The sequence below is a fragment of the Trichosurus vulpecula genome, chromosome 9 (assembly GCF_011100635.1).
Source record: "Trichosurus vulpecula isolate mTriVul1 chromosome 9, mTriVul1.pri, whole genome shotgun sequence".
NCBI lineage: Eukaryota > Metazoa > Chordata > Mammalia > Diprotodontia > Phalangeridae > Trichosurus > Trichosurus vulpecula.
Window position 1 is genome coordinate 124,468,777 of NC_050581.1, and position 15,995 is coordinate 124,484,771.

General features: G+C 47.3%; 1 protein-coding gene across 3 annotated transcripts in view; it reads left to right on the plus strand.

Moving 5' to 3' along the window:
- Positions 1 to 15,781, plus strand: part of PRKCD (protein kinase C delta) — a 107,477-nt gene extending 91,696 nt beyond the window's left edge. For all 3 annotated transcript variants that reach the window (XM_036738918.1, XM_036738917.1, XM_036738916.1), the window contains exons 9-19: positions 184 to 313; positions 1,429 to 1,529; positions 2,116 to 2,212; positions 5,079 to 5,179; positions 5,861 to 6,034; positions 7,285 to 7,376; positions 9,165 to 9,227; positions 9,853 to 9,991; positions 10,907 to 11,095; positions 13,410 to 13,538; positions 15,118 to 15,781. In XM_036738918.1, the coding sequence (XP_036594813.1) occupies positions 184 to 313; positions 1,429 to 1,529; positions 2,116 to 2,212; positions 5,079 to 5,179; positions 5,861 to 6,034; positions 7,285 to 7,376; positions 9,165 to 9,227; positions 9,853 to 9,991; positions 10,907 to 11,095; positions 13,410 to 13,538; positions 15,118 to 15,276 (1,374 nt within the window). In that variant the 3' untranslated portion in view covers positions 15,277 to 15,781. The remainder of the gene's footprint in view (positions 1 to 183; positions 314 to 1,428; positions 1,530 to 2,115; positions 2,213 to 5,078; positions 5,180 to 5,860; positions 6,035 to 7,284; positions 7,377 to 9,164; positions 9,228 to 9,852; positions 9,992 to 10,906; positions 11,096 to 13,409; positions 13,539 to 15,117) is intronic.
- Positions 15,782 to 15,995: the final 214 nt, after the last annotated feature.

Genomic DNA, 15,995 nt, shown 5'->3' on the forward strand with positions numbered 1-15,995 from the left:
CCTTCTTTTTGGGCCTGTTTTCACCTCTGAAGTGGCATGGATTAGGCAGCCTTTAAATCCTCTGACCATCCTGACCGTCTGTGACTCTGGACTTCTATCTGGCTGTCAAAGGGTGGATGGCGGGGGCAGAGAGGTGGGAGGAGGTGGCAGGAACTCACGGCATGTTCCTTATACTCTCCCCAGTTCCAGAAGGAGCGCTTCAAGATAGACATGCCACATCGCTTCAAGGTGTACAACTACATGAGCCCCACCTTCTGTGACCACTGTGGGAGCCTGCTCTGGGGACTGGTGAAGCAGGGCTTAAAGTGTGAAGGTTTGTGAGCAGGAAGCCATGGCGGGGGTGGGGGGTGGGGTGGGGGAGAGTGAGGGGAGATGGAGAGAATGAGAGAGGGAGGGGGCAGGGTCTGAGGGAGATTTCGGGGATGAGTAGCCACAGTTCCAAACTCAAAGGCCCAAGCCTATTCCTCTGCCCGGGGCACATCCAGGGGAAGCTATCTTGGAGGTAATTGGAGGTGCAAATCTAGAGCTCAGAAAGGGAGGTCAGGGGTGTACTCATTGATTGGGGGGTCATCTACTGAGGCAGTGGTTGAAGCCATGGAGTGAAAGAAACTGAGGACAAGAATGGTGCAAGAGAAGAGTTTTTCTAAGGCAGAGCCTTGGGGAACATCCACACTGAGGGGTTGAGGAGGATAGTGAGAAGCTGTTAGAGATGCAGTATCTCTGAAGCTGAGGGCAGAGAGTGTCCAGAAGGAAGGGGGTGGGTTTACTCATTAGTGTTCCAGCCTGGGGCTCGTGTCACCTAGGTGATGCAGTAGATAGAGTGCTGGCCTTTGAGCCAGGAAGACCTTAGTTCAAATTTTGCCCCAGATACTTACTATTTGTATGACCGTGGATAAGTCACTTAACCCTTTGCATTTTCATTGTCCTCATCTATAATGGCGCCTTCTCCACTGGGTTGTTGTGAGCATCAAATAACGTAACGTATGTAAGGAGCTTTGCAAACCTTGAAGAGTTATGTAAATGCTAGCTATTATACTTTTTTTTTATTATGCCTCTTGGACAGAAGTGTAGGTCAGGATGTATGTAAATTTCTCAGCCCGAAATCTCATTTCTCTGAGCTAGGAAGGACGGAAACATGTATTTACTGATTACTTCCAATATGCCACACACCGCGCTAAGAATATTTATCTCATTTGAGACTCACAACAACCCTGCATTCCTAGTTTGCAGTTGAAGAAATTGAGGTAGACAGAGGTTAAGTGACTTGCCCAGGGTCACACAGCTAATAAGTATCTGAGGCTAGATTTGAACTACAGCACCAGCTCTCTCTACTGCCCCATCTCAATCCTTCTGGGGCTCTGGGTCTGTAGCATGAGGAGGCCGACGGGATTCAGGGGAGGTTACGAATGCCTGTACTTTCTCTTCTAGACTGTGGGATGAACGTGCATCATAAGTGTCAGAACAAAGTGGCAAATTTATGCGGCATCAACCAGAAGCTTTTAGCTGAAGCATTGAACCAAGTCAGCCTGGTATGGAGGGAAGGAGATCAGCCCCCAGGCTGTGGGAGGTGGGCTGGGGAGGGATCTTACTGCTAGGACAAGAAGAGGTTCTAGCTAGCATTGATCAGATAAGAACAGATAGGAAATCTGTACCTCAATTTGCAGACTAGAACATTTAGGATTTGGGGGGAGAAGAGATAATTCACATTAACTTAGGACTATAGGTTTCTTCATTCAGAGAGCTCCCCAGAACATTTCAGGACTCTGAAAGAGCTAAAAGAAAAACCTTGTAGGGTGGTGGGAAAAGAAACTTCAAGCAGAAATATTAGGAGGCCACAGAAGATCCACCAGAAGTGAAATGAACATATCCTAAGAAAGACAGAGAACATCAGTGGAAAACTGGGATTTGATGAAGCCTTTTCAGCCATGCCGCCATTGAATAAAATGGAGTAAATCTGTGTTGTTGAAATAACAGGGGTTCCCCCCCCAACCAGCTCTGGGATGTTGTCTTAGTAATGGAGCCGGGTTGTGGGGGACCAGGGTCCAGCTCCCTCTGCCTGGTGCTGTGGAGCTGGCTGCGGCTGTAGACCCCTTTCCCTTTGTTCCCTTTCTCCAGAAATCTTCCCGGAAGTCAGACACAGGGTCTACGGAAAACTTTGGCATCTACCAGGGCTTTGAGAAGAAAGCAGTTCCCCCTGGGGAAGATTCAGCAGGTGAGATTTCAAAACAGAATTCAATTCAGCTAACATTTACTAGGCACCTACTAAGTGGAATGCATTGGAGAGGCAAAGGCAAAATAAAAGAAACGGTCCCTGCCCTTGAGGAACTTATATTCTTCTTGAAGGATACAACATATATGTACATGTATGTGCAATGGAATGATACATGTATGTACCGATAGATACAAGGAAATTTGAAGAGGGAGAGGCCATTGTTGGGGCGATCAAGAAAAACTTCATAGAGGAAGTGACACCTGGGCTGAACCTTGAAGGAAACTTAAGGATTCGGAAGTTCAGAGATAAGGAAGAGGGTGGGCACAGGGGAAGCGGGGAAGCTCCTACCACGTGCCAGGCACTGTGCTTTACAATTATTATCTCATTTGGCCTTCACAGTGACCTTCAGACATAGGTGAGGAAACTGAGGCAGAGAGGGGTTAAATTACTTGCCCTGGGTCACACAGCTAGTAAGTGTCTGAGGTTGGATTTGAACTCAGGTCTCCCTGACTGCAGGCCCAGCACTCCATGCACTGTGTTACATCACTGCTTCTGTCCAAATAGTTTATACAAAGGCATAGAATTCAGGAAACTGTGAGTGGTCCAGTTTGGTTGAAATATAGAGGTGAAGAAGGATAATGCTATGATGTAAATCTAGAATGATAGATGGAAGCAAACCTGAGAAAGGCTTTGAACCTGAGGCCTGGGCATTTGGATTTTGCCACAGAGGCAACAGGAAACCACTGAAGCTTTTGAGCCAGAGAGTGACATGGGAAGCTGTGCCAGGGAGAGTATTTCACCAGCTCCCTGGACGTCTGGAGAGAGGATAACCAGTTAGGAGGTTATTATAATTGTCCAAGTGAAGGATAAGAAGGGCCTGAGCTTGGGTATGGCCAGGGAAATGGAGAGAGAGAGAGAAGGGGCAAAGATGCTGTGGAGGTCATCAAGATTTAACAACTCATTGGATAAGGGAGGTGAGAGTGAGAGGAGAGTCAGGGATGATTCCTACCCTTCAAACCGGCATGACTAGAAGGGCTATGGTGCCCCCAACAGAAGCAGGGAGATTTGGAGGAAGGGCAAGTTAAGAGGGAAAGATGTTCAGTTTTATTTTACACTTCTTATGTTGGAGACGATCATGAGCCATCCAAGTGGGAACATCCGTAGGCTATTGGAAAGGCAGGACCAGAGTTCACCAGAGATCAGGGCCGAATGTTCAGGTCTGGGAATCGTTTGCACAGATAGCATAATTAGACACTTGGGAACTGATGAGAAGAGAAGCTAAGCCAGAGTATCGGGAGGCACTCGCATTTAGGGGGTAGGTGATGGACGATGGGATCCTGGAAGGACACGTAGGAAGAGATACCACTGATAAAGAAGCCAAGGGACTCCCAAAAGAATATCTAGAAGGAGGGGAAGCAACAGGCAAAAGCTGGGTGTAGAGGTGAAGGAGGATAGAGACAAAGAAAAAAGCCAACAGGTTGAGGTTAAGAGATTGTTGAGAGAATAGCTTCAGGGCAGTTGTGGGCTCAGAAGCCAGACTGTAAAAAGTTAAGAAGGGAGTGGTTGATGAGGCCTGTGGGCTCAGCAATAAAGGGATGAGAGCTATCGAATGAGAGTTTAAGAGGATGGCCGGGACCAAGTGAAGATTTAAGATGGAGGGGAGGGACCTGTGTATGTTTGTAGGCAATGGAAAAGGATCCAACAGATACAGAAAGAAGGAGGATGAGAAAGAGGGCACAAAGATTGATGGGACAAGCTCTCAGAAGGGTACAAAGGAAGGAACTGGCCTTGACGTGAAAGAGGGCCACTTTTTTCAGGGACTAGAGTGAAGAAAGAGAAGATTGGTGAAGAGATAGAAGAATTTCAAGTGTGTAACAGGGAAGATCAAAGGGGTCACAACAAGTGATTTAGATTTTCCTCTGAAAGTAGTAGGCAAGGGGCAGCTAGGTGGCACAGTGAGTAGAGCACCTGCCCTGGAGTCAGGAGGACCTGAGTTCAAATCCTGCCTCAGACAATTGACACACTAGCTGTGTGACCTTGGGTAAGTCACTTAACCCCAATTTCCCTGACTTCCCCTCTCCAAAAAAAAAATTAAAAGTAGCAGACAAGTATATATTGAGAGCAGTTCTGATAAGAATGGTGTAGGGTCAGGGCAGCTAGGTGGCACAGTGAGTAAAGCACCAGCCCTGGAGTCAGGAGGACCTGAGTTCAAATCCGACCTCGTACACTTGACACACTTAATAGCTGTGTGACCTTGGGCAAGTCACTTAACCCCAATTGCCCTGCCTTCCCCCCTCAGAAAAAAAATGGTGTAGGGAACCTGGGGAAAGGAGAGGTTTTCAAACAGCTGCTTTTGGGACTGTGAGAATCAGTCAGGAGGAAATAAATGAGAGGCTAGCCATTCCATTGCAGCGAGGGCCAGTTGAGATTAGATGACATAGATTTGTAGTCAGCAGTTGTGTGACTTCCTCTGGCCAGTTTCAGCAACATTGAAATAGGAGGTGAGGAGGTGGCTTTGGGAGGTCATCGAATGTTGAGTCTGAGGGTTGTCAGGGGCATAGTGTGTGTTGGTGGAGAACAGTATATATTTGCACTGATCAGCTGTCAGTGGATACAGTCCATCTGTGAATAAGGATGCTAGAGTTCTGTTCTGGACATTTCTGTAGCTCCCTGTGTGGCCCCAGTGGAGTTAGTGCCCCTTCTCCCTCCCCCACCCAGTCCTGTGGGGAACAGCCAGTCTTTTGGGGGAGCACCTTCCTAAGAATCCCTCCATGCCCCTCTGAAACAAGTTAAATGTGGGTAGGTGCTGGAGTGTGGTTAAGGGTCTTGAGTAAAGATCTGAAGTGTTTACTTTCTGTTCCCACAGATAACGGGACCTATGGGAAGATCTGGGAAGGCAGATCTTCCAAGTTCAACATCAACAACTTCACATTCCACAAAGTCCTGGGCAAGGGCAGCTTTGGGAAGGTGAGGGGCCTCCTCCTTTGGCCACCAGTGCTGGAAGCGAGCTTAGAGATCATTTCATCCAATGATGTCCCAAAGAGGTGTAAACTGCAAAGCCAGGAATTGAATGTTGGTCCCATGGTTAAAATCCAAGCTGCTCCTTGGGAATGGAGAGAGGCATCCTGTCTCTATATGGAGCATAGTTAGATTAGATCAGCTGATTCTGGGGGATACCAAGAAGATAATCCTGAGTTCGAATGAGAATTAGAGAGAAGGGGGGAGCTGGCAGAGACAAGCTCTGGGGGGGGTATCTTCTCTGTCTTAGTTGGAGTAGAAAGTTCATGAAAAATCGGGCACTAAAACATATGGGAACCATTGAAGATCCATTAGAAATGAGCCAGCTCAAAAAACATAATTGTAAGGCAGCTGGAAAATAGACACAGTGTCTGTCTGCACACAGGTTTTTCAGATCTGCACAACTATGGCACGAAGCATTATGCATGTGTGCTGTTGGGGAGGCAGGTCAGACATGGGCAGGTGTCTTGGAGGGTGCTGGGCCCTGGAAGAGGGGGTGCCTAGAGCAGAAGTGTCTACTGCACAACCACCCTTTGGGACCAAAGGGAAATTGCCCAGACTGTTTGTGCGGTCTCTTCCGCCTCCTCTGTCCTGCTTCAGGCCCCTTGCCTCTCTTCCTTGGTGACTCAGGTGCTGCTGGCTGAGCTGAAGGGAAAGGGCGAGTTCTTTGCCGTGAAGGCTCTGAAGAAAGATGTCGTTCTGATAGACGATGATGTGGAGTGCACCATGGTGGAGAAGCGAGTGCTGGCACTCGCCTGGGAGAACCCATTCCTGACGCACCTTTACTGTACTTTCCAAACCAAGGTACTTTCCCCAGACATGTGTCCCATCCTCCCTACTTAGCCTGGAGGATCCCCAAGTTCAGAGCCGTATCTGCCCCTCAGGGATGGGACATCTCAGAACCAGATTTGGGGTCGATGTTCTTCTTTCTCTGTCACCTGATCTACCTTCTGTCTTTCCCCTCCCCACACCATCCACACACCTGCAAAATATCCCCCTAAAGCCCAGGACTAACCATATCACTTTCCAACTCAAGAATTTTCCATGGTTCCAGAGCTGTGCTGGCAAATGTTTAACAACCAGCTTTCTGGAGGCGGGGTGATGGTGTGGGGAATATGTGCATGCACATATATAAGTTTTATCAGCATTATTAACTTTTTCTCCACCACTTTCTTAAGTCTAGACAGTCAACAAAACAATAAATCAACTCCTGATTTGTAGTTTGCTGATTTCTGAGATGTAAATGCTCATGTTGAAAATTTAACAATCGGCTCCTGTTCAAGTTGCCTCCTGCACACTCATCTCTCAGTGATTCCCTATTCCTTCTTGGATAAAATATAAACTCCTCCTCCTGGCATTTAAATTCCTTCCCAGTCTGGCACCGTCCAGCCTTACTTTCATATTTCTTTCCTTCTCATACTCCATTCCTACCAGACTAGCCATTGCCCACACTTGGCCAGTCATTGCCACCTTCTTGCTGTGCCCAGACTGGTGTCCTTCCTTGTCCTGCCTTTTTAGCTTCTTTCAAGGCTGCTCTTGGGTGCCACCTCCTCCAGGAAGCCTTTCTCAGGCCCCTTAGTTGGTAATATTCTCTCCCACCTTTAGTTATCTTACACTTACCATGGTAGTAGCAACGGCAGCAGTAATCGTAGTAATAGGAGGATGAGGAACAAGAGTAGCTGCTTACTTATACAGGGTGTCCCAAAAGTCTCAGAGCAGTTAGCTTTAATAGCTGAAGACTGCACTAAGACTTTTGGACACCCATGTGGCACGTTAAGGTCTGCAAACCATCTCCTTTATCGTCGGATCCCTCCCACTCCCCTCCTCCTCTGCCCCAGTGGAACTTAACCTTCTGAGGGGAAAGGGCTGTTTCTTTTTGTCTTTTATCCCGGTGCCTAGCATATAGTTGGCAAATAATAAGTGCTTCTTGAATCACCATGTCCGCCATCAACAGAGTGGTGCCCACAGGGGTACTCCGTAGGGGACCTACCTATCTGTCACCATATGCAGGGCTGTGGTCCCTGTGCTCACCACTCTTCCCTTCTCCTGGCCAGGAACACCTGTTCTTTGTGATGGAATTCCTCAATGGAGGTGACCTGATGTTTCACATCCAGGATAAGGGACGCTTTGACCTGTACCGAGCCACGTGAGTGATGGGTCAGCCATTCCTGGGTGATGGGAGGGAGATTCCCCCTATGTAGTGGAAGGCATTGTAGTGGCCCCTGGACCCTTCTCTGTTACCCCAGCTTTCTCTCCTGGGAAACCGTACTTACCCTGGTCTGAGCCCCACGAATCAGGGCCAACAGAGGAAAGATTTGTAACAGATAGAGCATTCTTGGCACCCTTCAGATCATTCCCTATTAGAAGCTATTAGAAAAGGAGCCCAGGACCAGAAGTTTTGGCTTCATGTCCCAGCCTTACCTAGGATTAACTGTGACCTTAAGGCGTCCCTTCCCAGTTGCCTCATCTATAGAATGTCAGGGGTTGGGAACTTGGCTCAACTGATCTTAGAATCCCAGATTCTCCTGCTCTAATGTCCTGTCTCTTCCCTGGCAGTGCAGAGGAATGATAATGACTCCTTATGTGCATAAAGAGCCCTTTCCTTTCATGTTCACTCTCCTATTGGCTCCTCACCCCAAAGGGTCAAGCCAGAGACTATTATCCCCTTTTTACAGATGAGAAGAAGGAGGCCTGGAGAGACAATAATAACACCTTATGTTTATATAGCACTTTCACATAAATTATTGTATTTGATTACATGGTCACACATCTAGCTGGGACCAAGATGAAACTAGAGGTTGGGCTTTTAACTCCTGATTTCTGCCCAGGGTTGATTCTTTGGCGCTGAGCTTGGTCAGGTCCTGCCTTTGAGGAACTCGGTCATCCAGATTGTCTTAGGAGAGAGAGAAAAAAGTCATCGATCTTAGTTGGAGTGATTTAGAGGGAAAGAGAGTTTGGGTATAAGATTGGCCCTTAGCCCAGCATGATCTCTGGGGCACAGTCTGAGTTGTGGCTCCCATAAAAACCCTCCCACGCTACTATATGGATTCAAGATTTGCTTTCTCCCCATGGTCTTTAGTTGGCCTGGTAGTGAGAGAAAGGTAGGGGTGTGGGTCCTGAGATGAAAAAGGGGCCAGAAGGGCAGAAGAGGCAAATCTTTAAGACAGTCCCTACCCCATCCCAGAGGGTGAGCCTACCCCATCCTACTCCCGTGACACCCAAAAGAGCCCTAACCTGCTCTTTACTCCTAACTTATCCTCCATAAACTTAACCCTCTCCCCTTGACCTTAAACCTCTGATAACTATTAATATTACTTCTTTCGACATGGCCGTATTCAATTTAGTGGGGCTAGAGCCCACTGCTTATGGTCAGTTCCTGTCATGAACCTAATTCCCCTGCTCCATGACCAAAACCCGAAATAGAGGGGGTCTAACACTTTCTGATGGCCCTATCTCCTCTTAGCCTTAATCCTCTTCCAATAATGGTAACTTCCTCTATGGCCCTAACACCTTTCCAATGACCCTATTCTACCACCCTCCATCCCAGTGATCTTAACACTAGTGGCCATACCACCCTCATTGCCATACCTCCTTGTGGCCTTAACCGTTCCCTCCATATCCCTGACCTTTCCTGATGAGCCTAAATGCCACTGTAGCTTTAAGCCTCCCAATGGTGCTAATGTCCGTCCTACCTCATCATGGCCCTAAACCTCTCCACCAAAATAGTCCTAATACCCTCTAACTCCAACAGTCAATTCTCTGATAGCTATCCCTTATTCCTTGATGGCCTTAACCCCCTGCATGCCCTGAACCATGCTTTTGTCTTCCACCAAGACTCTAAACTCCCCCCAAAACCTTGACCTGCCGCGTAGTCCTCCCCACCTTCTCTAACAGTGACCAATTCTCTTTCTTCCCCTTTGCCTCCCTTGGACAGGTTTTACAGTGCTGAGATCCTGTGTGGTTTACAGTTCCTGCACAGCAAAGGCATCATTTATAGGTGAGTCATGGGCTGGAAGTGGCCAAGGGGCAGGGGCTAGGGATACAAAGCAACTGGGAGCTCCAAGAACACAGGGACCTTTCTTAGCCAAATGTTATAGTTCCCCCAGTTTGAAATGCCGTGTTCTACCTTCAGTAGATGCCTAATTTACTCATTAAGGTGAGTTGAACCCAGGGCAGACAGGCCAGGTTCAACAGAGCTGAGGACCAGGGACCAAAGGCAGATCTCCTTGAGGAAGGGGAAAGGAAGAGGAAGAAGGGTCCATCAAGGATCCATTTAATCACTCTTCCTCTTAGAGAGGCACTGGGAACCCCTTTTGTCTCAGCTCCATGGAGAAGCGTCTCTGTCTCCCTCTCTTCCCACCCCCCCAAGGAGAACTCCCTTCTCTGTTTCCTCCCCACCCCCATGTCTCTGTTTGCTTGTGTTGGTCTGTCTCAGTCTGTCTCTGTCTGTCTGTCCATCTCTCCTTGGCCTCTGATGCCCTACTTGAGAAGAGGACACCCTAAGTGCTGGACATCTCTGCCAAGAGTGAAGAACATGGGAAGCTGGAGGCCCGGCCTCAGGGTCTCCTCTGCTGTATCAGGCTGGCTCACCGATCCCTCTGTTTCATCTTACTGTCCCACAGGGACCTCAAACTGGACAATGTGATGCTGGATAAAGACGGCCACATCAAGATCGCTGATTTTGGGATGTGCAAGGAGAATGTGGTGGGGGAGAACAGGGCCACCACATTCTGTGGTACACCAGACTACATTGCCCCCGAGGTAAGAATGGGTCTCAGCAGTAGGCATTCCTGCCCCAGTCCAGGAGGGAGACCTGCCTTGTGAAACCCAGAGCATGAGGTGGTTCAAGAAGGGGTCCCCCACACGCAGCTTTGGCCAGAGGCTGATCATCACCTAACAGTGTCTACCTGTAAGGCCTTGACAAGAAACCTCCAGAACCATCTGAAGCCTGGTCCCCAGGACTGAGAGGTCTGCCTGGGGACCTCCCAGCATCTGCCCTATCTGAGTCACCAGGTGGCCCCAGGGGAGTGCCAAATATTTTAACCTCTAACCAGAGTGGCATATTCCCAGCCCTAAGTGCTGGAAGGCACCATCTTGGACTAGGTGTCCCAGAGCTGGAGAAGGGGTGGTCTCTTTTCTGTCCCTGGCTCAGTACTGTCACCCTGTGAGATGCTTGGATTGTTCTGTAATCTTTGATGAGCACCTCCTTCCCTCTGGGCCCCGTTTTCCCATGTCTTCCTGCTCCCACCAGATGGATAATTCAGCTTTGAGAAAGTGCTTTGAATTTTGGGGGCAGGGGGATTGGCTTTCTGATCCCTTAGTAGAGGAGGTAAGAAAACAATCAAGAGAATGTCTGAGGTGGAAGAGACCTTAGGAAGGATGATCTAGGAGTCCCGAGACATGGGTCCCAGTCCCAGCTCTGCCACCAACCTGCTGTTGACCTTGAGCCATTTTTTTCTCTCTTCTGGCTGGGACTCAGTTTCCCTCTCTGTCAGATGAAGAAGTTGAACCTGATGATCTCTTAGTGTCCCTTCTAGACCTGAAGGGACTCAGGGAGTCTAACTGGGTATGACTGTGAATAGAAAGGAGTTCCAGCAGCACATGCGCCATTCTGTGCCCATCCCAGAGGCAGCTTTCACCTGCCCTGACCCCAGCTCTCCCACTTTGCTTCTACAGATCCTGCAGGGCTTGAAGTATACATTCTCAGTGGACTGGTGGTCCTTCGGCGTCCTCCTGTACGAGATGCTCATTGGGCAATCCCCCTTCCATGGGGATGATGAGGATGAGCTCTTTGAGTCCATCCGTGTGGACACACCCCACTACCCACGATGGATCACCAAGGAATCAAAAGACATCCTGGAGAAGGTATGCGAACCCCGACTGATGGCGAGAGAACATAGTCAGGGGGAAGAGAGAGCCTAGATAAGGGTGCCAAGATTTGGAGGAAGATAATAGCTAGTAAAAGCTAGCCTTCATAGAGCAATTTAAGGTTTGCAGAACACTTGATAGATATCTCATTTTATCTTCACAACACCCCTGGGAGGTAGGTATGATTATTATTCACATTCAACAGGTAAGGAAACTGAGGCAGACAGGTTAAGGACTTACCCAGAGTCACACAGCTATTAAGTCTGAGGCCAGATTTGAGCTCAGGTTTTCCTGACTCCAAGCCCAGTACTATAACCACTGAGTCATTTAGCTGCTTAGAGATCTATCGGTAAACATTTATTAAGCTCCTACTGTGCATAAGGTTCTGTACTAAGTAAGCACCAGGGTCTTCAAAGAAAGGCAGAAGATAGTCCCTGCCTTCAGGGAGCTCACGATCTCATGGATGCTACTCTCCAAGGCATGAGAGGAGGAAAGGAAGCAGAAAGGGCCTGAGTTCCTATTCTTCCCTTTAGGGACAGCATCTATTCCTGGTCACGGGCTCCTTCCAGAAGCATGACCCCTTGGTCACTACATGCTTGTCAGAGCCATGACTTGGGGGACCTCTTTCTCTTAAACTCCCAAGCCACTGAGCTGGGCTGGATGGGATTTGTTCTGTCTGGTGAAGAGAGGCTGTGGTGGGGGCAGGAAAGGAGGGGAAAGTTTATTTTGGAGCAAAGGAATCATTTCAAGAGCACTGGGGAGAGGGTGGGGTTAACCTACTTAAAAGAACAGTCTTTTATAAGCCCTCAGACTCACTTCCAAGACAGCACTTAACTGAAGAAATTGAGAAAAATAATGCAGTTGGTTCTTGTCCATTCGTTAAGTCAGGTCTGTGAGACTGCTACCTGGCTTGTCTTTGTTAGCCCCTATTCCATAAATATATATATATATATATATATATGAATGAATGAATGAATTTAATATATAATATATTAAGATATGTTAATTATAACACACAAATTATTTATTAAATATATAAATATATTATATAGAATATAGAAATAAATATATATTCCATAATACTAAAGCCATATGTCTTTAGAAATATTCCATCATTCCTAATGCCAGCCAGCTTGGCTTCGTCACCCCTGAAGTTAATTTGTCCGAATCAGTGATGTTTGGTTCTTCAACCACAATTGCTTTTTACCCATTACCTGGAAGAATCATAGACTTCTGAGCAGGAAGGAACCTTAGTGATCACCTAGCTCCACATCTTATCATTTTCTTACAGATGGGGAAATTGAGACCCAGAAAGGTTCAATAAGTGGCTGGCCTAAGATCACACAAGTCATTGGTAGCAGAGCCAGTATTTGAGTTTGGGTTTCCAATTCCAAATCGAGAGCTCATGCAAGTTTACAACATGTTAGCCCTTCTACGCACATCTCACTCCATCTTAGAGATTACCAAAGTGGCCAGATTATCTCCTGTGTGTCAGGTACTGGCAGACATAGGTGCCTGCCCTCAGAAAGCCCACAGTCTACTCAAGAGACAAGATTCACCCACATATTACTCACACTACTAAGAAAAGAGCTGGATTGAGAGGTCCAGACAATAAAGACTGCAGGAGCCCAGAAAAAGAAAAATCACTTTTGCCTGGGGTTGGTCAGTGGTGGCTTGTTGGAAGATACCTGTTTTGAGGTGAGCCCCAAAGGAAGGTAGAATTTGTGTGGGTAGAGAAGCAAGGATGAATATTCCAAACTAGTGGGAATAACATCATTCAAGATGTCCCATGTCGAGTGCCACGTACTTTTGAGATTTCTCCTCTTCTCCCTCTAGCCCCAGCTCTGTTGTGTGCAAGCCCTATACCGTAGGCAGTTTCCCTTTCTCAGGGCTTTACTTCTCTCATCTTTAAAATGGGGATAATAATTCCAAACACAGGATGGTTTTGAAGATTATCTCATTTAGATAATGGATGTAAAAGTACTTTGTAAGGATGAAGCATCATAGAAAAATAAACAGAACCTTATTCCCAACAAGAACTTCTTGGTTCACTCATCAGGCCATAATCATCACTGTACATCTGCCTCCAGATCAAGCTTCTGTCTCTGGCTAGGGCACCTAGAACCAGGTCGGGGGAGACCATGGCCAGCTTCTCTGATGCTCTCCTCGCACTATCCCCTACTTAAGGCCCCCAGTGATTGATTTTTGTAGGTCTGATCTGTTCAAACTTGCCTAAATCCTTCCTGAGCCTAAACTTAAATAAATGTGTTTATATAACTTTGTAATATAACCGTGTTCTTTTGGGCTACAGTTGTTTGAAAGGGATCCCATTAAGAGACTGGGGGTGACAGGTAACATCAAAGTCCATCCGTTCTTCAAGACTATCAACTGGACTCTCCTGGAGAAGCGGGAAGTGGACCCACCATTCAAGCCCAAAGTGGTAAGTGGTCCCAAGGCCTTGTAGTAGCTTGGCACTGACTCTCCTTTCTCCCTCACCCCCATCCCAGATCCATCTCCAAACTTCAGGCTTTCCTGTCTTTCTTCCATCCACCACCTCTCATGTTTTCAAGTTCTCATTCTGCTCTCTTCTCTGACTTTGACCTCACCTCCCTCAGTCCCTCTGTTCTCTCTCATTCTTCAGCTGGGTACATGTTTCTTGTCCCCATCATGTGCTTAGCATGAAGTCTTCATATCCCCAGACCCGGTACAATGCCTGGCACATAATAGATGCTCCATTAATGCCAATGAGTTGAATTGAATTAAATTAGAAGATATTGGTAATTGAGTGCCTCCTTTGTGCCCAGCCTCAAGCCAGATCTTCTGAAGGATCCAAAGACACATAGGGACCAGTCTCTGACTTTAAAGAGCTGGCAGTCTTTCCTGAGCAGAGGGGGTGGGACAAATGTACGTGAAAAGCCATATACATTGCAAGAGTTATATATCTGTATAAGATGTATAACCACCACCACCACCATCGAGCCCCTTCGACACATTCTTTTTCTTTCTCCCTGCTATTCCATTTATCTTAGGTTTAGCTCTCCTACACAGGAGATGATGTGGGGCTCAATCAAATCCATGCTGTTCTGTGACATTGCATTCTTATTACTTGCCTTAGAGTTATCCTCTGTTCTGGTACTTGGGCTTCACATAAGAATTAGACCAGCCATTCTGTGCAAAGCACTAGGCCTTTATGTAGTGTGTTTTAACTCATACAAGGGAAGCATCTGCGGTTTGACTTAGGACACCCTAGGGTGGGAGCACAGAAGGGGGAGATAATAGGGGAAATGAAAAGACACTAATACGGTACCCACTATCCCCCCTGCCCAAGTAGGACATCAGCCACCACCTCCAAAGCTAGAACAGCAGCCGTCTTCCACAAAGGAGCCATAGCTGATACATCCAAAAGTGGGACTTGAAGGTTGGGGCAGGAATGTAACCAGAGTTTAGGGCATGAGGTTTTCAGGCCAGGGCAAAAGGAGGGAATCCACCATATTCCCTAGAGAAGCTACCCAATGGTACTTGGGCCATGTTCTCACCACTCCTCTGGGGGTTAATAGATGGAACTCCTGTATCTATTATCGTTCTAGAGGGCATTTCTCTAGATTGCTGAAAAGATAGAGGATTTTATGGGGAAGGGAAGGGTATCTCACATTCTGAGATTGGCTTCCTACCATTGATGTCACAAGTGGGGAACTAACAGGACAGCTAGAGGTTTTCATAACTAAAGGAGGGAGCATGTCTAGAACAGAGATTGCCCATCTTGTTGAAAGGCTAGGTGCAGAAAACTAGAGAGGTTTTCTAGTCTCCCATATCTGCTCATTCTCCTAGGTACCTAGCGCCCTCCTTTCCTCTCCCTCCACCATACCCTACTCTTAAGAGAGGTTCTAGGATCATGGCCATAGTCATGCTGGGGACTTATGGGACAAGTATATGGCCTTCTCCTGGCCTAAGGGTCCTGCCACCTACTCACTCTGACCTCTGTCGTACTCTACTCCTTATCTTCATACCCCCTATCACAGAAGTCAGCCGGTGACTACAACAATTTTGACCGAGAGTTCCTAAGCGAGAAGGCCCGCCTCTCCTTCAGTGACAAGAACCTCATCGATTCCATGGACCAGTCAGCCTTTGCCGGCTTCTCCTTTGTCAATCCCAAATTTGAGCGGCTCCTGGAGAAATGAGTGTTCTGTTGAACCCTCTGCCCCCTTGGTCAAAAGCCCACCAGTGCTAGCTAGCTATGTGTACCAGTCCCCCAGGGTGAATAGGGCTAGGATCTCTCCTGACCGCCTCTCAGCCCTGTCCTGGACCCCCATAATATGCAACAGTGTGATTGTAACTATTTCTCTGGCTGCCTCCGTGCCCATAGGCAGCAGAGCTTTTGCATGGTTGGGGTTTTAGGTACCTTCCTCTGTGAATCATGTGTGAATTTTCTACTCCTCTGGTTGAGGAGGGAGATTGTAAATCCCATGTTTTGTTACTTGAATGTAGTTATCTATTGAAAATATATATTATATATAAATATATATATATGAAAAGCTGTATATATTGCTCCATAGAGAAGAAACCTGTAAGGGAACTGGTGATGTGTTAACTTTTTTATAAAAACACACAAACAAAATCCAAACATAAACCATGAGACCTCTTGGTTCTTTTATTTAATGTCTCCAATAAAACAATGGAATGGTCTGGCTATCCTTATAAAGTTTTCTTCTCCACAAATTTCTTGGCCACTGTCACCTTCTGGTGCCCAGCTGAGGGACTCGGGAAGTTCTCTGCCCTTGCCCTGGGCCAGCTGCACCCGGGCCTCTGCAGCCGAATCATCCTATCCACCAGGTCTGGTGTCTTCTCCACTAGCTGCACATACGCTCTCTTGGGCCATGCAAATGTTGGAGTTTATATA